The sequence below is a fragment of the Oryx dammah genome, unplaced genomic scaffold (genome assembly GCF_014754425.2).
Source record: "Oryx dammah isolate SB20612 unplaced genomic scaffold, SCBI_Odam_1.1 HiC_scaffold_11076, whole genome shotgun sequence".
NCBI lineage: Eukaryota > Metazoa > Chordata > Mammalia > Artiodactyla > Bovidae > Oryx > Oryx dammah.
Genome location: NW_024080470.1, coordinates 1 through 27174, shown reverse-complemented (window position 1 = coordinate 27174; position 27174 = coordinate 1). Strand labels below are relative to the sequence as shown.

Sequence of the window (27174 nt, the reverse complement as noted above, 5' to 3'; positions counted from 1 at the left end):
CTTCTCTAAATTTTTGGTAGAATTCAGCTGTGAAGCCGTCTGGTCCTGGGCTTTTGTTTGCTGGAAGATTTCTGATTACAGTTTCAATCTCCATGCTTGTGATGGGTCTCTTAGGATTTTCTATTTCTTCCTGGTTCAGTTTTGGAAAGTTGTGCTTTTCTAAGAATTTGTCCATTTCTTCCAAGTTTTCCATTTTATTGGCATATAGCTGCTGATAGTATTCTCTTATGATCCTGTCTATTGTGATCTCTCCATTTTCATTTTTAATTTTGTTGATTTCATTCTTCTTCCTTTGTTTCTTGATGAGCCTGGAAAATGGTTTGCCAATTGTATTTATCTTCTCAAAGAACCAGCTTGGCTTTCTTGATTTTTGCTATGGTCTCCTTTGTTTCTTTTGCATTTATTTCTGCCCTAATTTTTAAGATGTCTTTCCTTTCTGCTAACCCTGGGGTTCTTCATTTCTTCCTTTTCTAGTTACTTTAAGTGTAGAGTTAGGTTATTCATTTGACTTTTTTCTTGTTTATTGAGGTAAGCTTGTACTGCTATGAACCTTCCCCTTAGCACCGCTTTTAAAGTGTCCCATAGGCATGGGGTTGTTGTGTTTTAATTTTCATTCATTTCTGTACATATTTTGATTTCTTTTTTATTTCTTCTGTGATTTATTGGTTATTCAGCAGCGTGTTGTTCAGCCTCCATATTTTGGAATTTTTAATAGTGTTTCTCCTGTAATTGACATCTCATCTTACTGCATTGTGATCAGAAAAGAGGCTTGGAGTGATTTTCTTTTTTTTTAATTTACCAAGGCTAGATTTATGGCCCAGGATGTCATCTAAATTGGAGAAGGTTCCATGTGCACTTGAGAAAAAGGTGAAATTCATTGTCTTGGGGTGAAATGTCCTATAGATATCAGTTATGTCTAACTGGCTATTGTATCATTTAAAGTTTGTGTTTCGTTGTTAATTTTCTATTTAGTTGATCTATCCATAGGTGTGAGCGAGGTAAAAAAATTTCCCACTATTATTGTGTTATTGTTAATTTCCCCCTTTTCACTTCTTAGCATTTGCCTTACATATTGCAATGCTCCTATGTTGGGTGCATATATGTTTATAATTGTTATATCTTCTTCTTGGATTGATCCTTTGATCATTATGTAGTATCCTTCTTTGTCTCTTTTCACAGCCTTTCTTTCAAAGTCTATTTCATCTGATATGAGTATTGCTACTCCTGCTTTGTATTTTTTTTTTCTTTTTTGGTCTCCAATTGCATGAAATATCTTTTTGCAGCCCTTCACTTTCAGTCTGTATGTTTCCCTTGTTTTGAGGTGGGTCTCTTGTAGACAACATATATAGGGGTCTTGTTTTTGTATCCATTCAGCCCGTTTTGTCTTTTGGTTGGTACATTAACCCATTTACGTTTAAGGTAATTATTGATAAGTATGATCCAGTTGCCATTTACTTTGTTGTTTTGGGTTCGAGTTTATCCACTTTTTCTGTCTTTCCTGTCTAGAGAAGATCCTTTAGCATTTGGTGGTGCTGAATTCTCTCAGCTTCTGCTTGTCTGTAAAGCTTTTGATTTGTCCTTCATATTTGAATGAGATCCTTGCTGGGTACAGTAATCTGGGTTGTAGGTTTTTCTCTTTCATCACATTAAGTATGTCCTGCCATTCCCTTCTGGCCTGAACACTTTCTATTGAACGATCAGCTCTTATCATTATGGGAATCCCTTTGTGTGTTATTATTGTTTTTCCCTTGCTCCTTTTAATATTTGTTCTTTGAGTTTAATCTTTGTTTAATTTAATTAATATGTGTCTTGGGGTGTTTCGCCTTGGGTTTATCCTGTTTGGAACTCTCTGGGTTTTTTGGACTAGGGTGGCTATTTCCTTCCCCATTTTAGAGAAGTTTTCAACTATTATCTCCTCAAGTATTTTCTCATGGTCTTTCTTTTCATCTTCTTCTTCTGGGACTCATATGATTCGAATGTTGGGGTGGTTAACATTGTCCCCGAGGTCTCTGAGGTTGTCCTCATTTCTTTTAATTCTTTTTTCTTCTCTGCTTCATTTATTTCTACCATTCTATCTTCTACCTCACTTATCCTATCTTCTGCCTCCGTTATCCTACTTTTGGTTCCCTCTAGAGTGTTTTCTATCTTATTATTGCATTATTCATTATATATTGACCCCTTTTTATTTCTTCTAGGCCCTTGTTAAACATTTCTTGAATCTTTTCAATCCTTGTCTCCAGGCTATTTATCTGTAACTCCATTTTGTTTTCAAGATTTAGGATTATTTTCACTATCATCATTTGGAATTCTTTATCAGGTAGATTCCCTATCTCTTCCTCTTTTGTTTGGTTTGGTGGGCATTTATCCTGTTCCTTTAGTTGCGGAGTATTTCTCAGCCTTTGCATCTTGTTTATATTGCTCTGTTTCGGGTGGCCTTTCTGTATGCTGGCAGTTTGTGGTCCCTCTTTATTGTGGAGGTTCCTCACTGTGGGTGGGGTTGGACGGGTGGCTTGTCAAAGTTTCCTGGTTAGGAAATCTTGTGTCGGTTTTCTGGTGGATGAAGCTGGATTTCTTCTCTCTGAAGTGCAATGAAGTGCCCAGTAATGAGTTTTGAGATATCTATGGGTTTGGTGTGACTTTGTGCAGCCCATATATTGAAGCTCAGGGCTATGTTCCTGTGTTGCTAAAGAGTTTGCATGGTATGTCCTGCTCTGGAACTGGTCGGCTCTTGGGTGGTGCTTGGTTTCAGTGTAGGTATGGAGGCTTTTGATGAGCTCTTATTGATTGATGTTCCCTGGAGTCAGGAGTTCTCTGGTATTCTCAGGTTTTGGACTTAAGCCTCCTGCCTCTGGTTTTCAGTCTTATTCTTACAGTAGCCTCAAGACTTTTCCATCTATATAGCACCAATAATAAAACATCTTGGTTAATGATGAAAAGTTTCTCCACAGTGAGGTACACCCAGAGAGGTTCACAGTGTTACATGGAGAAGAGAAGAGGGAGGAGGGAGATAAAGGTGACCAGGAGGAGACAATGGGGGATCAAAAGAGGAGAGAGCAATCTAGCTAGTAATCACTTCCCTATGTGCTCTCCACAATCTGGACCGCTCAGAGATGTTCATGGAGTTACACAGAGAAGAGAAGAAGGAGAAAGGAGACAGAGATGGCCAAGAGGATAAAAAGGGGAATCTAAAGGAGAGAGACAGATCCAGCCAGTAATCAGTTAAGTGTTTTCCACAGCTCAGAACACACAAAGAGATTCACAGAGTTGGATAGAGAAAAGAAGGGGGAGGGAGGAGATAGAGGAGACCTGGTGGAGAAAAAGGAGAGTCAAAATGGAGAGAGAGCAGTCCAGCTAGTAATCTCGCTCCCAAGTAAAACTGGGTACTAAAGATTGGGTTCTTAAAGGTACAAAATTGATAGAAATTGAAAGTGAAACTGAAGTTGCTCAGTCATGTCCGACTCTTTGCGGCCCCATGGACTGTAGCCTATCAGGCTCCTCCGTCCATGGGATTTTCCAGGCAAGAGTGCTGGAGTGAATTGCCATTTCCTTCTCCAGGGGATCTTCCCGACTCAGGAATCGAACCCAGGTCTCCCGCCTTGCAGGCAACACTTTACTGTTTGAGCCACCAGGGTCTAACAAATACCAAAATGCAAAGATTAATAATCTAGGGTAGAGGTTAGACTCTCAAGAATACAATATTAAAAAACCAGAACAAAGTCACAAAAATTATAAAATATATAGGTGAAGTTTGTTTTAAAAATAGGGTCTTTTTTTTTCAAGGTAATAGTAGGCTATAAAAATGAAAATTAAAGGACTAATAGAGGACTTAAATTTTTTTAATTTTTTTAATTTAAATAATGATAATAGTAAAAATATATCTAGGAATTTATCTGGAAGTCTTGCGGACAGTGTGGGGTCAATTCATTTTCAGATAGTTCCTTGATCCAGCTTATACTTCTCAAGATCTATAGGCCCCTTCCTATGTAGTCGGTGCTAACTATGGGGTTTTAATCTTTCACACCTGTCACTTCCAAAGCGGTTCCTTCTGTTTATTTTAGCTTCTTCTGTTTGCTGGTCTCTTCAGTGTCTAATTTCTGCCCTGACAGAAGGGGGCGATGGTCATTACTTTTTTAGGCTCACTTGTTCAGGCGTGCTGTGGGGGATGGAGGAACACTGCAAACAAATATCACTGGCGTGTGTGGGGAGTGCTCGCAGTGTCTCGGCCACACTGGGTTTGCCCCCACTCACAGCATGTGAGCTTTCATGGTCTACACTTCTCAGGCTCTAGGTTGCTCTTTCGGGAACTGTCTGAGGCGGGCCTTGGGTTGTGTGCACTTCCCAGGCCTAAGCCGCTTAGGTTCAGGTTCTCGAGTACTCCACAGAGGAACAGACTGGGTTGGGCCTGCATATTGTACACTTCCCAGGTCCAAGCAGCTCAGGTGATCAAGTGCTTGGTGAGCACAGTCACCCCCAGGTTGGGGTTGCATCTTATCCTCTCCCCCCGTCCCAGCTGCTCAGTTTTCTTGGTGTACAATGGGCGCATTTTCTCAGATGTGCCGTGTGTCTCTTCTGGGGAGCTGATCTCTAGCTATGACCCTCCCAGTGGATGTCAACCATCTAGAATCCCAAGAAATCTTGGTTAGCAATGAAGCCTGCTTGCAGTTTGGTAGAGGATGCCTCTCTGGAGCCACAATTGCACCCTTCCAGCTCTGGCTGCCCCCGCCTGCTTGTCTCTGGTCGGGGATGGGCTGGTCTGCAGCTGGCTAGCTCTGCTCAATCCTTTGTTCTGTGAGCACGCCTGGCAGTGTCTTAGGTTAGGGCTTTTCGTGGGATAGTTCTCTCTCTGTCTCTCTCTCTCTCTCTCTCTCTTCCCCTCCTCCTCCCCCACCCCTCTCTCTGGCTATCCCCCAGTCTGGGTTGATATCTCATGTTAGTTCCCTCAGATTGCCTTTCAGGGCATTCAGGCCTTGTCCTTACCCTAAGCAATGCAGCCCACGCCTCCCTGCCCAGCCCCTTCCCCGCTTTCTAGCGGTGGATGCCAGCATCTGAGCTGCTTTTCCACTCGAAGTTGACATTAGGCATGGAATCTGTGGGATTTAATTATTTATGTATTTATTTATTTATTTGTCCTCCCAGTTATGTTGCCTTCTGAGATTCCAAGACTTGCCACAGACCCACTGGTGAGAGTGTTTCCTGGTGTTTGGAAACGTCTCTCTTTTTTCAGACTCCCTTCCAGGGACAGATCTCTGTCCCTACCTCTTTTGTCTCTCTTTTTATCTTTTATATTTTGTCCTATCTCCTTTCAAAAACAATGGGCTGCCTTTCTGGGTGCCAGATGTCCTCTGCCAGCATTCAGAAGTTGTTTTGTGGAATTTACTCAGCGTTCAAATGCTCTTTCGATGAATTTGTGGGGGAGAAAGTGGTCTCCCCGTCCTACTCCTCCGCCATCTTAGGACCGCCCCCAACTCTCTCTTTTAAAAAACTTTGTATTTCATATTGGCATATAGCTTATTAATGGATAGGCTAGCCACTCCAGTATTCTTGGGCTTCCACTGTCGTTCAGCTGGTAAAGAATTGCAAGCAATGTGGGAGACCTGAGTTTGATTCCTGGGTTGGGAAGATTCCCAGGAGAAGGGAAAGGCTGCCCACTCTACTATTCTGCCCTGGAGAATTCCATGGACTGTATAGTCCATGGGGTCCAAAGAGTTGGACACAACTGAGTGGCTTTCCCTTTTACTTTTCATAGCAAATTAACAAACTTATGATATTTCCAGGTGGGCAGCAAAGGGACTCAGCCATACATCTATATGAACCCATTCTCCTCCAAACTCTGGTGGCTTCTCATTGCAGAGCATGGGCTCTAGGTGTGTGGGCTTCAGTAGCTGTGGCTCATGGGGTTAAGTTGTTCTGCAGCATGTGGGACCATCCAGACCTGGAATCAAACTTGCATTCTCTGCATTGGCAGGCAGATTCTTGCCCATTGGACTACCAGGAAAGTCCCAAGTTGGTGAAATGCATTCCTAGTGAAACGTAACTAAGATTTCTCATTTTACCACCTGCATTAGCCCGGGTTCTCAAGAGGAACAGAACCAATAGGATGAATCTGTAGAGGTGAGAAAGGATTTTATTTAAGAAACTGACTCAAGAAATTGTGGAGGTTGGAAAGTCCAAAAATCTCAAGGACGAGCAGCACACTGGAAACCCAGGATGACCTGATGTTGCATCTCACATTCAAGGGCCTCCAGAAGCGATTTCTTTTTTCTTCAAGGAGGTCAATTTTCTTTTTCCTCTTAGGCCTTCAACTGATTGGATGAGGTTCACCTAAATTATGGAGGGTAATGTGCTTTATTTGGAGAAGGCAATGGCACCCCACTCCAGTACTCTTGCCTGGAAAATCCCATGGATGGAGGAGTCTGGTAGGCTGCAGTCCATGGGGTCGCGAAGAGTCCAACATGACTGAGTGACTTCACTTTGACTTTTCACTTTCATGCATTGGAGAAGGAAATGGCAACCCACTCCAGTATTCTTGCCTAAAGAATCCCAGGGATGAGGGAGCCTGGTGGGCTGCCATCTATGGGGTCACACAGAGTCGGACACAACTGAAGCGACTTAGTAGCAGCAGCAATGTGCTTTATTCAGAGTCTACTAATTTAAATGTTAACTCAGAAACAGACTCACTGACTTAGAAAATAAGCTTATGATTACGGGGGGAAGTGGGGGATGAAAGATAGATTGGGAGTTTGGGATTCATATGTACCCACTGCTATATTTAAAATGGATAATCAACAAGCACCTACTGCATAGCACAAGGAACTCTGCTCAATATTCTGTAATAGCCTAAATGGGAAAATAATTTACAAAAGAATAGATACATCTATAACTGAATCACTTTGCTATACACCTGAAACTAACCTAACATTGTTAATCAACTATGGTCCAATATAAGATAAAGATGAAAGAAATTATTTTTCCTGCCAAACAATGCTAGTTCATGTAAAACCTTCACAGCAATATCTAGACTAGTGTGAGACCAAATATGTGGGTACAGCAGCCCAGCCACAAGGCTACATGAAATTAACCATAATATCAACTAAACCTTATTAGTCTTCCGTCATATACAACTGAAATAAAGCTCATGCTATTATGCTACTACTACCATTGCACTCATTTGATCAAACCAGTTAATTCTAAAGAAAATCCACTCTGAATATTCATTGAAAGGACTGATGCTGAAGCTGAAGCTCCAATACTTAGGCTTCCTGATGCAAAGAGCTGACACATTGGAAAAAAAACCCTGATGCTAAGAAAAATCAAGGGCATGAGGAGAAGGGGGCAATAGAAGAGGAGATGGCTGGATAGCATCATTGACTCAATGGACATGAGGTTGAGCAAATTCTGGGAGGTAGTGGAGGACAGAGGAGCCTGATGTGCTGCAGTCTATGGGGCCACAAAGAGGTGGACACGACTTAGCAACAGAACAACAACTCACTTTGCATTAGGGAAATTGTGATTCAAAGGACAGTGGGATTTCGAAAGACAAGTGACCACCAAGTGAAAGTGTGTATGCAGACTTGGGTCTTCAAATCCATTCTCCACTAGGATCCTCTGTCACATAATAGTGTTGAAATGGCAGTAAAGCCTGGAAGAGGAATTCTTTTTTATCTTTTCCTAAGAAGAAAGATCCTGTAAGGCACACAGCTGTGAAAAGATTTTCTTAGGGTTCAACTGCTAACTTGGATGGGATGACAGACTGCGTACTGATTGTAGGGTAGACTTGATCACTTTACACACACAGTGGTTTCATATCACAAAGCCTGATGCTGTCAGTGATTCATTTCAGGGCTGAACTGAGATCAAAGAGAGGAGCTGTGACCTCAGTGCACTCTAGAAAGGCCAGGAGCTCATCTGCAGGGAAACATAGCAGCCACAGCTGCTGAACCTAGAGAAACCACTTAATCCAGGGCAGACTGGATCTACCTGCAGATACCTTAGCTCTCATATCTACCTGTCCTCACCCTCTCCTGATTCCAGGGTTCCATGTCCTGCTGACATCATCATGAGGTAGGGCTTGGACTGTCTAACTCCAAACCTGGACTGCAATATCCATGCTCTTCCTATGTGTCCTGAAACATGTAACTTGAACAGGAGAGACCATCCTGGAGAGAAATCCAGAGAGATTTCAGCCATTGCCAGAGGACCAAGAACTTTAGTATGGGCAAAGACACCAATCTGAGGACTTTCTTCCTTCTTCAAATATGCCCCCTCATTTGGGAGAGGTTGGAGTTTCTAAGATGTGTTCTTGTCCTCAGCTGTGTATACTCTGTCCGTTTACATCTAGCACCTGAGGTTCCATGAGGGCTGTGCCTGTCAGTAACTAATTCCTTGGGGGGTCCCAGGAGATGCAGGGGAAAGGCAGAGTCCTCAGTTCTGTGCAAAGCACAGGAACCTTGGGGAGGCTGCTGGAAAGTGGTGGGCAGTGGAGACACCACCATCTCCCCAGGAGGCAGTGGCCACATGGAAAGGGTTGAAATTGAAGCTCCATTTACCTATCTTTGTCATCTCTGTCTTTCTGCCCCAGGACTCTTGGTGCTGCTGCTGTATCCAATGGGACCTACAGCCCAGAACAGTAAAGGTGAGTCTGGGGAAAGATGGAGAATGCATGCCAGGGTCTGGGTTCTCTCACCGACAAGAGAGAGAAGGAGACTTATTTTTCAAGTGAGGTTCAGAAGTGGTTCTCTGGGAACAAGGGTTGTTTCTTCTACCCAAATGCCCAGAGTGTTCTGAGCTCTTCCCCTTTCGATAGCATTGTCTCTCCCCCTTCCTCTCTCCCTTCCCCCCATTTCATGCTTCCTTCCCTTCTTCTGCCCATGGACCCCCAGAGGATAGCTTTCTTTCATTCTCGGGAACTTCTGATGACAGTCTCCATCCCCACTTCTGCCCCTCACAGCCTGCGCTCTGCAGTGCCCTCCGAACTCCTCATGTGTCAATGGCACCGCCTGCCGCTGCGCTCCAGGATTCATTTCTTCCTCTGGGGAGATCTTCACGGACCCCTTGGAGAGCTGTGATGGTACGAAGACTTGGGGTGGTGGCAGGACATGCAGAGAATGTGGGGTACAGACCAGTACCCATGGGAGACATGGATATTCAATGGGTGCTTCCGTCTTTGTGCTCAGGACAGTCAAGCACAGAAAAAAGAAAAACAAAAAGATGCAAAGGTGGAGAGATGAGACATAAATAATCCTGGCTTCCTGGAGAGGAGCTAGGTCTTCCAGAGTCTGGAGTCTGAGCCTCAGTTTGTCCTCTCGGGACTGAGGAGGGAGATGCCGAACTTCTACCCACTCCCCGCTTCAGCACTGCCCACTGTGTCCCAATCTGGGGTGCCAGTCAGAGGGCTAGGAAGATCAGAGCTGACTGCACAAGCTTCAGGGATGGCTTATTGCAGCTGCATCCTAGATTCAGCAGTACTGACCAAGAGTCTAAATCGTTCCAAAAAGACATGGATTACATCTCAGGCCCAGTGCTGCAGAGTCAGGTAGGGATGGGATCTCTGTCTTGAGGGGACACACATCTTTGGGCAGTGACCCTTTGCCTTGTTGTGTTCCAGACATCAACGAGTGTGGACCACCCTCACCAGTGGACTGCGGAAGCTCAGCAGACTGCCTGAACACGGAAGGGGGCTACTACTGCACATGCAGCCCAGGCTATGAGCCTGTCTCTGGGGCAGCGGTCTTCCGGAATGAGAGTGAGAACACATGTCGAGGTAAGAATGCTGCTGCATTTTCCGCCTCTCATTTTTGAGGTTTCAGGGCCGAAATGCTGGGTCATTTCTGAAGCATCCAGGGGACAGGACCTTGGTAACAGGTGTAGCACCCAGGTCTGAGTTGGGACAGTTTACAGGTACCTGTCCCACCTGCACAGAGAGGTAGATGGTATGAGCCAAGGACCCAGGTCCCGGCTTTGCCACTTGAGAGCTGCATGTGTGACACTGGCCAGGATACTTCTTCAGAAATCACTGTTAACATGGGAGATGTGATAATATTATTGTGATTTTCTGTTTGTTTTTTTATAGTACCCCTATCTTGCACAAATAAAAACAAAACAGCTTTGCCAAGATCACTACGTGATCTTGGACAAGTTACTTCACCTCTCTGTGTGCCCCAGCTTACCTAACTATAGTCTCTGTGCCCCAGCTTACCTAACTATAAAAAATAAGGGCGAGGGGAATTATGGTGTTTACATCATAGAATTGCTGGAAAGGTATATGAGGTCACAAAGCACAAAACACTGATGGCTGTTGGGCTTTTAAATTATGGTCATCATGATCTAACATACCTTCTCCATGATGGGCATCCCTGGAGCTCAGCCCCAGGGTGGGTGCTCAGGAGCAGCTGTCCTGCCCACTCCCTCACCAGGACCAGGAGGAGCATGGCCTCCATACATCACCAGGCTTTGCCCCACTTCCAGGGGGAGAAGGCAGGTAGGGAAAGGGGCAGGGGGCCAGCAGTGGGTCAGACAGGACTCCAGAGAGGGGTCCATGAAGAGGGATAGACCTGAATACTGAGGATGGGGAGGAGAGGAGAGTGAAGGTGGGAGGTGAGAAGGATGCTGAGCTCAGGGTTCAGAGGACTCTGAAGAGGATTTTTTGACCCACTCTACTACAGGGAGAAGAGCCAGCAACCGTGGGCCCAGTCCCTTTCCTCCTGCCCTGCAGACAGAGGGCAGCAGAGCCTCCCTGGTGGGAGGGAAGAGGGGACCTGCATCTGTGTGGGGTCTCTGCTAGCCCATAGCAGCCTGGGTGGGTGGCTGTTGTGCTTGAACTCATGACCTGGTCGGAAGACAGAGCCTTCAGTAAATTAGTAATGGTCCCTCATCTCCAGGCCTACTGTGTGTTTGGAGAATGGAGATTGAGTTGACTTTCCTCCCCCAATTTGCCTCCTTGGCCAGATACTCTTGTGCAGTGAGCAACCTGCACAACTGCACATGGTGATCATTGATCCCACTCAGTGTGTCTGCACTAAGGGGGCTGCTCACCCATTGTTGTGAGACCCTCCAGAGACATAGACGTAGAAGACTGAAGTGGGAGGGGACCTCAACAAACCTCAAGGTGGATGACAGGGAGACACCCGCCTGCTGCTTTGCATCACAACCTTCTGCCAAAGACCTAGATCTGTGACAGGCTCAGCTGGATTGTCTTACACTCCCCACCTCAGCATTCCAGCCCTCACTGCACCCAAGTTCATGTCCATCCATGTTCAGGCTGTGAGGTCTGCTATGAGAAGAAGACCTGGGCTGGGTCCCTGGGCTCCTTGTTCAACTTTTCCAGGCATCAGACGGCTGTCCTGTGTGCCTATCTAGCCTCCCAACCCTCTCTGAACCCCAAGACTCAGAACCTCTGCAAAGGGTCTCTTCTGCATGTTCAGAATATCCCACTGTCACATGGCATCTTATCTTCTTCAAAGAGGAAGTGACATTCAAGATACTCAGTGTGGTCACAGCACCGTGTGTTCCAGAACACTATCTGTCCTCATTGCCACTGTGAGTGCCATCTGGGAGAAGACCTGGCCCCACTGGGGCCTCTGAGACCCTGGGTCATGGTGGACTCTGGGGCCCCATCCAGAAATGTGAGAGGAGGAAGACTCAAGGAATGCTCCACTGTCCCCAGCCATCACTGGCCCTGCCAGCAACTGCCTGGAGAAGATGCCTCCTGGCTCCCTGACGCAACATCTCAACTGCTCAGCTTCCATTTATTTTCCCACCCAAGGCTCCACCTGACCCTCTCCTGTAACTTCAGTTCATGGACGTGAGGTAGCTCTGATGCCTGGGACCTGGGAGGATGTTGTGTCAGGGGTGTGGCAGGGTGACATCAACCCCCAACCCCCAACTGGAAGAATCAGGTAAATGAAGAGGTTTCCATCTGGTCTCAATGATAAGTTGTCACCAGCGACCATTTCCTCTGGTCTGACCCTCTATTAAGGAGGTCAACCCAGACTGCACAATGACCCAGACCATGTGAGGACAGAAGGTGGAGGTTGAGCCCCACCCAGCAGTGTGCACATGTCCACGTCTCTAGTGGGAGGCCAAGTGTCAAGATGGCAGAAACACCTGCCACCCTTCGCCCATGAGCACTTGCTCCCTGCTCCAGCCACCCAGCCCTCACTCATCACGAGCCTTGCTCAGCTGTGGATTCTCATCACTTCCTGCCAGTCTGGGGGATGCCTTCATGGGAATCAGATAAAGCACCTTCACAGCCCTAAAGCAGACTAGCCAGACATTAAACCTACTGTCCAGCACAGCCTGGTGCCCACTGCTCAGGTGGCCCTGGCCTTTTTATCATCATCCTCATTTTCTCTGCAACTGCCCGCAAGCCTCATCCTTGAGCTGCATGATTCAGGGGTGGGTCTTCGTCCATGTCATGGAGCTGGAGTCTCAGAGTTAGCATGGATGGAAAAGCGCTGTCCTGCTAGGGTCAGCAGGATCCAAGGACAACTCAGCTGGCAGCATTCGCCCTGGGGAAGTCAGGACAAAGTGCATCACCGGGAGCCAAGATGGGCCCTGCTCAAGGAACACAGCTGTACTCGGTTACCAAGGAGACCCACCCAGGCCTTTGTCCAAATCTTTAGCCTGGGACACAGGCAGCTGTGAAGCCCCTATCCCAGCTGGGTTCCTGCCAGGGAGGCTCACGGAGTCAGAGATAGCAGATTGAGTAACTTGGGGCACTTCTGGCCACTTCTGGATGACAGAACTTCCGGGTCACCATGCTCATCCATAGGATACCTCCATATGAATGAGGAGAGCCCCCCACTCACCAAGGAAGAGAGAGTGGGCCCTTCTGGATGCTTCTTTGCTGAGAAACGTGGCTGACACCCAGACCGGAAGGCTGTCCACAGCACCAGGTATGCATCACCCTCTCCTTCCCCTTGCAGACATGGACGAATGTCAGCACAGACCCAGGGTCTGTAAAGGCCGCAGCATCTGCATCAACACCGACGGCAGCTACACCTGCCAGTGCCCACCCGGCTTGGAGTTCAACCCAGATGACCCGAGGCATTGCACAGGTAGACCCTCAGAAGACAGTGTGAGGCAGGCCTGGAGCTGGGGAAGAAGCTGAGGTGGTTCAGGGACCCAAAGAAGGAGGAAGACAAGACTCAGGTTCCTGTGACACCAAGGGCCTGCTGGGGCCCTGTCCAAGGATCACCTCCTCAAATGGTCCCACCACAGACCAGGGAGACAGCAGAGCCTTCTGGGCCTGGGGTTTCTTTGTAGAGTTCCCTGCCTCCCAAGAATATCCCCAGACCTCACCCCTTCTGCATCTGCCACATTCGAGCAGAGGGAGGTGTCACTCTGGCTTTCAGAGGGGGAACCTCGGTCCAGGGCTAAAGAGAACGTGAGTAAGAGCCTTGATGGGGGAATTGAGCTTCCATGACTCAGTTTCTATCTTTGCCTCATTTTCTTCTTAAAAGTAGGGACAACGTCCCAGCTGGAGTCATCTTAAGGGAAGCTGCCATGACAATCTTTGGCAATGAAGAGGCAGCAGCACTATGAGGAGAGCTGTGTCCTCAGCACAGTGAGGAGCCGGGACACAGGACTGGTCCTCTGGGTTCTGTTCTAGTAAAGGCAGGGATGCAGCTCCGGATGGCAGTGGTGCCTCCCCCTCACCCAACACATCACATGTGGGTTGTGATCAGTGCTACAGTCACCCTGGTTAGAAGCCCACAGAGCCTCCTGCACTAGACGTGAAAGGATTCAGCTTGGTCTGGGATTACACCTGCACCCACAAAGTTGTGCCCTGTCCACCTTGCAGGGAGGATCTGAGCTTATGGAACTTTTACATAGAAAATGTTATCACACATTTATATCCAAACAGGCCAGGTAACTTGCAAAGAGAGAGTGTCCTCAGAGAGAAGTGCTAAGAAATTTGAGAAGGGGCTTGAAGAATGGGGGCAGTGAGTGAAGGGGGATAGCTCTGATCTGGCTTTTTCCTCAGACGTGAATGAATGCACCTCTGGGAGAAACCCATGCCACAGCTCCACCCACTGCCTCAACTCCGTGGGCAGCTTTGAGTGCCGCTGCCGCCCCGGCTGGAAGCCTATCCCTGGGTCCCCCAATGGCCCAAACAACACAGTCTGTGAAGGTTTGGAGCTCAGATGCTACACTCTTGGAGACCCACACTCAAAACATCTGACCACGTACTCATTGGTACCCACACAAACCAAACAGAAAGATCACTGGGGGTCCCCTGCTGTGTAAGCTGTTACGCATTTTGAGGCTAAATGTGAATAGATCTTGGAGGGGTGGGGGGGCTCCTAGAGAAGGAGCTGGGGTACCAAGCAGAAGGCTCCCAGGGACCCCACACAACAGCTAATTACCAACTGGAAAGAGGACATTTCAGTATTTTCACAAGCTGTACTTGTCTCATCTGCTGTCTGTCAGAACTCTACACATTTCCTATATATATTTTCACAGCATCCACTACTCAAGGATGTGCTGTCCTTGATTCCAGGAGGTGGCATCACCTCCTGGGGAACTAATATGGGAAAAAAGAGGGCCACAAGGAGGACAGGGGCCTCACAGGACTGAGGCAGAGTCTGACTCCTACCTTCTTGCCCCAGATAAGGACGAGTGCAGCTCCGGGGAGCATCGGTGTCACAACTCCACCATCTGCGTCAACACTGCGGGTTCATACAGATGCCACTGCCGCCAAGGCTGGGAGCCTAAACCTGGATTCGGGGATAAGCAAAAGAACACCACCTGTAAAGGTACCTGCACTGCCCTGACCCCAGGCCCCACCCACAGCAAACACAGACACTGCCAAAGCTAATGAACTGCTCTCCTGTCCCTTGCAGAGATCTCCTTCCCCACCTGGACTGCTCCCTCTGGAATCAAGAGCCAGGTGAGTGGCCCCAAAGGGAGAGGCAGCAGGAAATCTCTCCACAAAGCCCGTTCATTTCCCCCAAGCTCCCACACTCACATGAGGCTCTCTGACCACCTTGTCTTCTCCCCTAGGCACTCTCTCACTTCTTTAACAGAATCCAGGATCTGCGCAGCAACTTCAGTTCGGCCTCTGTCCTGAACACTGTTCGGGTAAGGGCAGGACCCAAGGGAGGCAGGTAGAAGCATCCCACAGAAGCCTTGGGAAACTCTGGTCTGGAAGGGGACACCCCAACAACAATGGCACTCTCTCCTACAGGGTGGGTGGGAAGAGTGGACACGTGTAGTGATTATAGAACACAACAGCACACCTACTAATGCCCTTTCCTTTCCTTATTTCTGGGTATTGGGTTTACATCATCCTTGACACTAATGAAAAAGCTTGACCTCTAAGTGCCTGGATTGCAGGGGCAAAAGTCACCCAGGGAATCCCATCCAATACCACCTATGTCACCCAGACACTGTCTTTAGTCTGTTCTCTGTGACGGGGTCATAGCTTCATACAGCCTCTCAGATGCATGGCCTACTGGCTTTGTGTCCCCATCCCCCCAGGACATTGTACAGGAGATGGGTGATCTGCTGGAGACCCCCGGGGACCTGAAAACCCTGCCCTTCTCAGAGCAGCGCTTTGTGGTCACTAACCTGCTCTTTGGCCTGGAAAATGTCCTGAGAGGGGTGAGCAAGGCACTGCCTAAAGGGTCACTTACCTTCGGTTCATCTGCAGGCATAGGTAAGTCAGTACCTGAGTCTGACCGCAGGTTCCTGCTTTGCTTGTTCCCTGCCTCCTTGCTCTTCCAATCCCACTAGAGCAAAGTGACCATGCTTATATCTCCCAGTTAATGTCATAAACAAATTAAAATAAAAGGTTAAGGGCAAAATAGTTGAGAGGGATTAATAGGTACAAACTTGTAGTTGTAAAATAAATAAAAGGATGTAAGGTACAGAATCTGGAGAAGGAAATGGCAACCCGCTCCAGTATACTTAGCGTGGGGAATTCCATGGATAGAGGAGCCTGGAGGGCTACAGTCCAGGGTGTCGCAAAAGTCAGACACGACGTAGTGACTAAACCACCACCAACAATGTTCAGCATAGGGAACATAGTCAATGATATATGGAAATGAATGGTAACTAGAGTTAGTGTGGTGATCACTTTGTAATGTATGATAATATCAAATCATTGTATCGTACACCTGAAACTCTTATAATATTCTAGTTCAATTGCACTTCAGTGAAAAACAGAGAGAAAAAAAGGTTAAAAAGAAATGAAAAACTAAACTTTCATTGTAAAATGAAGTATCAGCAAAGGAAATAATTATACTGAATAATTTACGATAAAATATAAATGGCTTCAAAACAAGACCACCTGGTGTTTCAGACGGTAAAGAATCTGCCTGCAATGCAGGATACCTGGGTTCGATCCCTGGGTCAGCAATATCCCCTAAAGAAGGAAGTGGCAATCCACTCCCAGTACTCCTGCCTGGAGAATTCCAAGGACAGAAGAGTCTGGTGGGCTACAGTCCCGGGATCATGAAGATAACTGAGTCACTAATACTTTCACTTTCTTTTCAAAAGAAAACAAGGAATTAAATTTGGAAGTATATAAATCTAGTATTATTTGCTACTTAAGTCTGATTTGTTTTATTAAGTTGAAATGCACTTAATATAAATTCACCATTTTAACCCGAGTGTACAATTTGGAGACGTGTAGTAGTGTAGTCACAGAGGTGTATAACCTTCACCTCTATTTCTAAAACATTTTCATAATCACAAAGGTATTCTCTGTCCACTAAACAGTCACAAATTTCTCCTTTCCTTCAGCCCTGGCAATCAGTTCCTGGTTTTCTGTCCCTATGGATTTCCACCCTGGATAGTTCCTATAAATAGAAATAAATATATTATATTTCCTATAAACATTTGGGTTGTTTCTACCTTTTGACTGTTGTGAACAGTGCTACTATGCATATTGATGTATAGGTATTGGCTTGAATATCTATTTTCATTCATTTGAGTCACAAAGCCTGGAGCACTATTGCTGAGTTACATGGTAGTTCTATTTTCAACTTTTTGAGAAGCTACCTAAATATTTTCCCAAAGTGGCTATTTTTCCATTTGCCATTGTCAACAGCAATGTACAAGGGTTCCAATCTCCTTATTGTCAGTGACACCTGTTGCTTCCATTTTCTTTTCTTTCATTATAGCAATTCTAGTAGCTGTCAGGAGAGACTGCATCATGGTTTAATCTGCATTTCTCTAGTACCTAAGGATGATTAATATTTTTATGTCATTGTTGAGCATTTTTGTACTTTTCTTGGAAATATGTCTATCTACTCAAGTCCTTTTGTTTATTTTTTTTTTTTTTTCCTTTTGGCCATGGCATGCAGCATTCAGGATCTTAATTCCCTGACCAGGGATTGAACCCAGGTCACCACAGTGAAAGCCCAAGTTCTAACCACTAGACGGCTAGGAACTCTCCATCATAATAATTAAACAGATATACTATATAAAAACATATAGTGGATTCATGTCAATCTATGCCAAAACCAATACAGAATTGTAAAGTAAAAATTAAAAATAAATAAATAAATTTTAAAAAAAAAAAAACATATAGTATATCTGTGTCTCATTGAAAAAGACCCTGATGCTGGGACAGACTGAAAGCAAAAGGAGAAAGAGGCAGCAGAGTATGAGATGGTTAGATAGAAATCACTGACTCAGTGGACATGAATTTGATCAGACTCCAGGGGTTAGTGAAGTACGGGGAAGCCTGACATGAAACAGTCCATGGGGTTGCAAAGAGTTGGACACGACTTAGCAACTGAACAGAATGGTGTCATAGTCATCGAAACAATCACAATTACTAATCTAACTCCCACAATTCATAGAACTGTCACTGGCGGTGCAGGCGCCAAGCTACAGGAATATCACCTTGATTCAGAATCAGACAAAGATGATGCTGACCTGGGATACAGTGCATGATTCTGGTGACTCAGGTAATGGCTGAGACAGCAGGTAAGTCTTCACTGTGTGTCAAGATGCCCAAGGATATGACAAATGGGATTTTGAAGTTTAAGGGGAATTGTGGGGTATGGTGGGGCAGAAGGAAATAGTCCATCTGTAGAAGAAGAGGCCCTTTGGGGCACTGCAAGATGTCAGCCTTAGCCTTGTCCTGCAGGTCTTGCTGTGGTGGGCCTCCTGTCCACTCCAGGGATGGACAGATTCCTGGCTGAGGCCCCTCTGGTCCTGGATGCTGAGGAACCGACAACTCTACGTGAGACACACAGGGGTTTGCTGCAGGAAACCTCCCACATCCTGCTGTCAGATGTCGTATCTGCCTTTATCACCAACAAGGACACTGAGAACCTCAGGTCCCCAGTCACCTTTGTCTTCCAACATGTGAGTCCAGATGGGATGGAGTGGTGAGTGAGTAACAGGCCTGAGTCGTGGGCCCAGCCTTGGGCTTCGGGGGGGTCCGCCATGGGTGCATAAACTGTTTAGGAAAGGCCTTCATGAGCCAGCTTTGGGTCAGCATTTCTGAGTAACAGAACCCCGAACTCACACCTACTTCCTCTTCCTGTTAACACAGTCAGTGACCCCTGGGCCAAGAGAGAAGGTGCACTGTGTTTATTGGGAACATGGCCAGAATGGAAGTGGTCACTGGGACACCAGAGGCTGCTGGGTGACCAGCACCAGAGATAACAGCACCACCTGCCAGTGCACCCACCTCAGCATCTTTGCTGTCCTCATGGCCTACTACAGTGTTCAGGTGAGACCCCTCGGACAGGCAGCATTCAAGGGCTACTGCTGTGTAACAAACTGTCCCCCACACAGCACCTTTAGAAGCATAGATTTATTATTGTCTCATACTTTCTTCAACTTTGCAAATTGTCATGGTTCAGATGAGCTTTCTGTTCAGGTTCCTACAAGTCTTATAATCCTTTCGTCGGAAAATTGGGGTCATCCCCTAACTCCCTGATTTCTGGCTGATTTCAGTTCCTGGTGTTAGTAGGACTGAGGTAGTATTTTCTTTATCTCTGGCAGCAGAGAACCAGGCTCAGTTCCCATGGTTGCCTGCATTCCTTCTCATCTGTTGCTGTTGTTCAGTTGCTAAGTCATGTCCCACACCTTGCGACCTCATATACTATAGCATGACAGGTTCCCCTGTCCTTCAGGATCTCCCAGATTTTGCTCAGATTCATATCCACTGAGACATTCATGCCACCAAACCATCTCATCCTCGGCTGTCCCTTCTTTTGCCTTCATTCTTTCCCAGCATCAGGGTCTTCTCCAATGAGTGGACTCCGTGCGCATCAGGGGCCAAAGTATTGGAGCTTCAGCTCAGTCCTTCCAATGAATATTCAGGGTTGATTTCCTTTAGGACTGACTGGTTTGATCTCTTTGCTGTCCGAGGGACTCTCAGAAGTCTTCTACAGCACCGCAATTCAAAGCATCCGTTCTTCAGTGCTCAGCCTTCTTTCTGGTCCTAATTCTCTTCTGGGACCTCTCACACTGCACCAGTGAATCTGTCTGGAGATCAGCAGGAGAAACTCCCTCATGTCAGAACTCTTTCAAACTCTGAATCATTTTCTCCAAAGAGCCTACCTCTTCTGAGGGCTCTTCTGGTTACAACAGGCCCAACCAGGACAAACTCTCTAAGTCAGTGATGGAGGGCTTGAATTTCACCTGCAACACTCTCTTCACAGCAGCACCTGGCTTGGCTCTTGACTGAACATCTGGCAGAAGATGGAGATGAGGGTGTGGTTGCCAAATTAAAATTCTGTTTACCCCAGGGGTCTTCACAGCAGGGTGCTCAGGGGCTGCAGAATATATGAATTTTATGCTACTACCATTGAGAAAATATAGTAGACTTCCTCCATCAAAGGTTCAGTTCTAACCTATAATCATTAGGTCCCTGCTAAGAATGCATATTTCAGGGATGTGTGAGTGGCTTCAAGGCAGGTGGTTAATACCTGGACAGAGAGTCTCAGGTACAGACTCTGTCACACACCATCACATGGTGGGGATGGACGGTGGTGCTCTGCATGAAGTTTCATGCCTCTGTGTACCTACTGTGGTAACCAGGAGGCTGAGTCATGCTCAGAAGTCTACAAGAAAATAAACCCTTGTGAGTTCCAGACTTTGTCCTTGACTAAAGATTCTCCTGTCCCTCTGTCCTTCCAGGGGCAGAATTAATCATTCAGATCCCATAAAATTCTAACATTCAGAACCTGCAGAAAGCTATCCACAAATATACCAACTCTATCTAGGTCTCCTATTCTGATTTTTCTATGTCAAAAATAAAAATGGTGGAAGGGTCATGACCCAGAGCGGGAAAACATGACTGTGGTCTCCTCTCTGCTGGGTCCCAGGAGGAGGATCCCGCACTGACTGTGATCACCTACGTGGGGCTGAGCCTCTCTCTACTGTGCCTCCTCCTGGCGGCCCTCACCTTCCTGCTGTGCAAAGCCATCCGGAACACCAGCACCTCGCTCCACCTGCAGCTCTCGCTCTGCCTCTTCCTGGCCCACCTGCTCTTCCTGACAGCCTTCGATAGAACTGAGAACAAGGTTCGTATACTTTTCCAAAATACTCCTGCCCCAGGGGATTCTGAGTTCCTGGAGCCACACTGCTTTGGACACTTTAATAAAATGACTTGGGTTCCAGGTAAGGTTAAATTGGTAAATAACCAGTTTCACATTGACTGCCACAACTAGAAGACAAACACTCTGTGGACAACTCCTTCATCTACATCAAAGTTCTCCCTAGTGGCAAGTTAGAGAAGTACCGGGGCCGTGCTCCACCCTGACAGTCCCTCCTGGTGACACCTTCCTCTTCCCGCAGGTGCTGTGCGCCGTCATCGCAGGTGCCTTACACTATCTCTACCTGGCCTCCTTCACCTGGATGCTGCTGGTGGGCTTGCACCTCTTCTTCTCTGCACGCAACCTGATGGTGGTCAACTACTCCGGTATCAACAGGTTCATGAAGAAGGCCATGTTCCCTGTTGGCTACGGAGTCCCGGCTGTGATTGTGGCCATTTCTGCAGCATCCAGGCCTCATCTTTATGGGACACCCACCAAGTAAATTAACTTCCAACTGTTCTCGTCTCTCCAGCACAATCATGTGTTGTAGAACAAATGTAGTATTTGGTTGTGACAGGTCATAATTTATACACACTAAGTAATAATCCCTAGGTTATCTTGGGTAGAGGATGATAATAATTAAGGAGAATGCCTTCAACCTCTGTTCATGAAATAACAAAGAGGAAATCCAAGAAAGTGCTTAGGCATCATTTAGAAAAATATAACCTGCTTTTTTATCCTAATTCTATAGGATGTTTCAATTTTTCATTTGTAATAGTAGAGCTGATATAAATAATTAAAATAATAGACTCTATCATAATTTAGCATTTACAAGGTGCTTACTTTGTGCCAAAGCATTTTTCTAACCATTTTAATGTATGTTAATTCAATTAATCCTCATAACAATACTATGAGGTAGACACTGTAATTCACCCCACTTTACAGATAAGTAAACTGAGGCACAAATAGTTTAAGTACATGAGGAAACGTGTACAGTTTAATTCAGTTTAGTAGGTAGCCAAGCTTAATTCAAACTCAGAGTCAAGCTTCTTAGCTTACGCTTTTATTTTCAGCTTTTAATATTAGACAATGTTTTTGCAGTTTTATTGACATACACTACATATATTGTAGGGCTTCCCTTGTGGCTCAGCTGGTAAAGAATCTGCCTGAGATGTGGGAGACCTGGGTTCAATCCCTGAAGTGGGAAGAAACCCTGGAGAAGGGAAAGGCTACCACTCCAGTATTCTGGCCAGGAGAATTCCATTGATTGAATAGTCCAGGGGGTCACAAAGAGTCAGACATGACTGAGCAACTTTCACTCACTCACTTCAAATTTCACCCTTTAAAAGTGTACAAATCGGTGGTTTTTAGAATAGTCACAGATAGTGACTATTAGTGCAGCTATCATCACAGTCTAATTTTACAACATTTTCAACTCCCCAAAGAAACCTCATACACAATAAAATTCACTTCTCATTCCTTCTACCCACTCCTCTGCCCCAACCCCTGAAAAATACTTCTCTACTTTCTGTCTCTATTGGATATTTCATATAAATGCAGTTATGCATGTGGTCTTTTGTGGATGTTTTTACTTAGCCTGAAGTTTTCAAGGTTCATTCATATCATAGCATGTATCATGAGCTCAATTTTTGTTGTTGTTTTTCTTGCTATCATTTTGCAAATAATATTCCATTATATGGACATGTCACATTTTGTCTATCCATCCATCAGCTGATAGACATTTAGATTATTTACCTCTTTGTAAAGCTATTGTGAATGAGATCACTACAAACATATATGTACAAGTTTCATTTTTCCTGGTTATATATCTACTCTACAAGTAGAATCCTGGGGTCAAATGGAAGATCTGGTTAGCCTTCTGACAAACCACCACTTGGTTTCCAAAGCTTCTGGACCATTTTACATCCCAACTAGCAATATATGAGGGTTTCAGTTTCTCCATGTCATTATCAATAGTTATATTCTTTGTTTAAAAATTTCTGTTACAGGACATGATCTAGTAATACAATCATCCTTCTTTGAGTAAAAACTACCTCTAGATTGTGGTAAGCTTTTCCTGTCCCATAAAACAGAAGCCACAGGTACCGTAAGGAGGCAAAACTGTAACTTCCTGCATATCTTTCCATACAGAAATTGTCTTGCTGGTGTCCTGGGTTATTTTGAAACGTTTCCACCTGTAGGCTTGTTAAAACATCATCATTAGTAGCTTCCCCCCATTCCCACCCCACAACTTTGATAAATCTTCATGACTCATTCTTTTGCTCAGACTATGCCATTGTAAATATAGTTCCTAACATCTTGAAATCACTTTTTCCACAGTTTTCAATGGTGAAGTCATTTGTAAAACACGTAGTTAAAGTTATTGTGGTCTTTTCTTTACTCCAAGCCTTTTTAATTACTAAAACGTAATTAGTAGGCTGCATTATGCTATATATAGCCTTTCTCTCTTTAAGTCTGCTCCCGTCACTAGCTTCTCTTGTAAGCTAATCCTGCCTCATACTTTAAATCTGTTTCAGTGACCAAGGGCAGAATTCTTTGTGGCCTTATCTTTCTTTCTTTTACCTGTTTCCTGGCTTTTTCTTGCAAGCTTGCTTATTTCTGAGTAGTACTTATTGTGCACTCTGTTGAATCTGGAAGTAGCCTTCACACAGTGCTTTTTGTTCAGAGCGCAGAAATGTTTTCCATGCTGCTGAAATGGGCCACATGTTTCCTCCACTTCCCAAGTTTGTTATTTAGTTACCAATTTATATTAAATTGACTAATAACAAATAAGATGCTTTTGAAGCACAAACTATTCCTGCCCAGCATTGCAACTCAAAATATTTTTTTCAAGTTTATGACTTTATTAAAATGAACTTTTGCTTTTTTACTAACTATGTCTAATTTTGGCTCTGTTTATTTTAATAAGATAATTGAAATATTGGACTGTAAACCCTTTTCATTGTTGGTCCTCTTTTAAGATTTAAGAGTATACTCCTACAGGCCCCCACCTCCAACCCCTGCCACTGTTTTATGCCCTTCTACATACCACAAACTGAAATGATTTGTCTGCTATGGCTTATCGTTTATCAGTAGTTCTTTTGTCAGCTGCTTAAAATTTTTTTGTGAATTATTTTCAGTATATAATTTACAAGAGCCTCGTCCTCCAGTTATAGTATTGTAAAACATGGCCCTTCCTCCAATTGTGGTATTATTAGAGATGCTGATCATTTTCCCTCATAAAGGCTCTCAGAATGGTAACCACTTCAGTTAAAGTATAGTACGTTCAAGATTTTTTTTTTAAGTCATGTTTTAGAAGTATATCCTGTGCTTTTATGATTCTATGCAGTTTCTGAAAATATGCATAGAAGCTATCTCTTACAAATATATTGTTTTAATTGATTACATAAATTGAGAAGGCAAACAAAAAGCTATCAATGTAAAATGCCCTTTTTATTTTGAATGGTTTCAGAGTTGAACACTAGTATAATCTGCTGCTGACTTTTCTTAAACCATGACAAGATATCTGTATGTGCGTATTAACTGGTAAACTATTTGTCACTCTTACTGCACAGACTTATTTGCGATATTAACTGGTTTTTGTTTTTTTTTTTTTACAAAACTAGTACTGTCTGTGCCCTCACAGGAAATTGTCAACAGTTTTTAAGAACTAAACTATTCATGTTTAATCAGATAATCCATGAGGGGGTGGGGGTGGTGGGGTTCTTTTTGAATCAAAATGTTATTCAATTATTAACTAAGTTACTTACTTTTCATTTCAAAAGCAGCTGTGTTTCTGATGAATATTGAACAAATGTGTGTAATTTTCTGTGCCAGACTTTTGACTTTGTTTTCAAGTGCTGTAACGTGGTAGAAACAATAATATATTAGGGTTTCTATTTAACCCTTTCAGGACTGAACTGTATTTCCTTTTATTAATTTTTCCCTGTGTTGTGATAAATGTTTGCCAGCATTCAGTACTGTGTTGGTCGAGATGTAGGTTTATATGCTCATTTTTAGCTTATTTCTTTTTTTTAATTTAAATTTTTATTTTTACTTTATTTTACATTGCAATACTGTATTGGTTTTGCCATACATTGACATGAATCTTCCACGGGTGTACATGAGTTCCCAAACCTGAACCTCCCTCCCACCTCCCACCCCATATCATCTCTCTGGATCATCCCCGTGCACCAGTCCAAAGCATCTTCCATCGAACATAGACTGGCAATTCATTTCTTACATGATAGTATACATGTTTCAATGCTATTGTCCCAAATCATCCCACCCTCTCCCTCTCCCACAGAGTCCAAAAGTCCACTCTACACATCTGTGTCTCTTCTGCTGTCTCTCATACAGGGTCATCATTACCATCTTTCTAAATTCCATATATATGTGTTAGTATACTGTATTGGTGTTTTTCTTTCTGGCTTACTTCACTCTGTATAATAGGCTCCAGTTTCATCCATCTCATTAGAACTGAATCAAATGTATTCTTTTTAATGGCTGAGTAATACTCCATTGTGTATATGTACCACAGCTTTCTTATCCATTCATCTGCTGATGGACATCTAGGTTGTTTCCATGTCCTGGCTATTATAAACAGTGCTGCGATGAACATTGGGGTACATGTGTCTCTTTCAATTCTGGTTTCCTCGGTGTGTATGCCCAGCAGTGGGATTGCTGGGTCATAATGCAGTTCTATTTCCAGTTTTTTAAGGAATCTCCACAATGTTCTCCACAGTGGCTGTCCTAGTTTGCATTCCCACCAACAGTGTAAGAGGGTTCCCTTTTCTCCACACCGTCTCCAGCATTTATTGCTTGCAGACTTTTGGATCACAGCCATTCTGACTGGTGTGAAGTGGTACCTCATTGTCGTTTTGATTTGCATTTCTCTAATAATGAGTGATGTTGAGCATCTTTTCATGTGTTTGTTAGCCATCCATATGTCTTCTTTGGAGAAACGTCTATTTACTTCTTTGGCCCAGTTTTTGATTGGGTCGTTTATTTTTCTGGAATTGAGCTGCATGAGTTGCTGGTATATTTTTGAGATTAGTTGTTTGTCAGTTGCTTCATTTGCTATTATTTTCTCCCATTCCGAAGGCTGATTTTTCACCTGCTTATATTTTCCTTTGTTGTGCAGAAGCTTTTAATTTTAATTAGATCCCATTTTTTTATTTTTCCTTTTATTTCCAGAATTCTGGGAGGTGGATGAGAGAGGATTCTGCTGTGATTTATGTCGGAGAGTGTTTTGCCTATGTTCTCCTCTAGGAGTTTTATAGTTTCTGGTCTTACATTTAGATCTTTTATCCATTTTGAGTTTACTTTTGTGGGTGGTGTTAGAAAGTGATCTAGTTTCATTCTTTTACAAGGGGTTGACCAGTTTTCCCAGCACCACATGTTAAAGAGATTGTCTTTACTCCATTGTGTATTCTTGCCTCCTCTGTCAAAGATAAGGTGTCCATAGGTGTGTGGATTCATCTCTGGGCTTTCTATTTTGTTCCATTGATCTATATTTCTGTCTTTGTGCCAGTACCATACTGTCTTGATAACTGTGGCTTTGTAGTAGAGCCTGAAGTCAGGCAAGCTGATTCTTCTGGTTCCATTCTTCTTTCTCAAGATTGCTTTGGCTATTCAAGGTTTTTTGTATTTCCATACAAATCTTGAAATTATGTGTTCTAGTTCTGTGAAAAATACCGCTGGTAGCTTGATAGGGATTGCATTGAATCTGTAGATTGCTTGGTAGTACACTCATTTTCACTATATTGATTGTTCTGATCATGAACATGGTATATTTCTCCATCTATTAGTGTCGTTTTTGATTTCTTTCACCAGTGTTTTATAGTTTTCTGTATATACGTCTTTAGTTTCTTTAGGTAGATATATTCCTAAGTATTTTATTCTTTTTGTTGCAATGGTGAATGGAATTGTTTCCTTAATTTCTTTTTCTACTTTCTCATTATTAGTGTACAGGAATGCAAGGGATTTCTCTGTGTTGATTTTATATCCTGCAACTTGACTATATTCATTGATTAACTGTAGTAATTTTCTGGTGGAGTCTTTAGGGTTTTCTATGTAGAGGATCATGTCATCTGCAAACAGGGAGAGTTTTACTTCTTTTCCAATTTGGATTCCTTTATTTCTTTTTCTGCTTTGATTGCTGTGGCCAAAACTTTCAGAACTATGTTGAATAGTAGTGGTGAAAGTGGCCACCCTTGTCTTGTTCCTGACTTTAGGGGAAATGCTTTCAATTTTTCACCATTGAGGATAATGTTTGCCCTGGGTTTGTCATATATAGCTTTTATTATGTTGAGGCATGTTCCTTCTATTCCTGCTTTCTGGAGAGTTTTTATCATAAATGGATGTTGAATTTTCTCAAAGGCCTTCTCTGCATCTATTGAGATAATCATATGGCTTTTAGTTTTCCATTTGTTAATGTGGTGAATTACATTGATTGATTTGTGGATATTGAAGAATCCTTGCATCCCTGGGATAAAGCCTACTTGGCCATGGTGTATGATCTTTTTAATGTGTTGTTGGATTCTGATTGCTAGAATTTTGTTGAGGATTTTTGCATCTATGTTCATCAGTGATATTGGCCTGTAGTTTTCTTGTTTTGTGGCATCTTTGTCAGGTTTTGGTATTAGGGTGATGGTGGCCTCATAGAATG

General features: G+C 44.2%; 1 protein-coding gene across 1 annotated transcript; it reads left to right on the top strand.

Moving 5' to 3' along the window:
• Positions 1 to 6328: 6328 nt before the first annotated feature.
• LOC120860437 (adhesion G protein-coupled receptor E2-like) lies at positions 6329 to 21002 on the top strand (the record flags this gene model as incomplete). The annotated part of the gene is made up of 15 exons (XM_040236237.1): positions 6329 to 6335; positions 8579 to 8632; positions 8948 to 9067; positions 9605 to 9760; positions 12924 to 13055; positions 13985 to 14131; positions 14610 to 14756; positions 14844 to 14890; positions 15004 to 15081; positions 15481 to 15658; positions 17811 to 17918; positions 18101 to 18321; positions 18512 to 18691; positions 20295 to 20492; positions 20767 to 21002. Coding segments are annotated over exons 1-15 (2009 nt in total), but the record flags the coding sequence as incomplete, so codon positions are not given.
• Positions 21003 to 27174: the final 6172 nt, after the last annotated feature.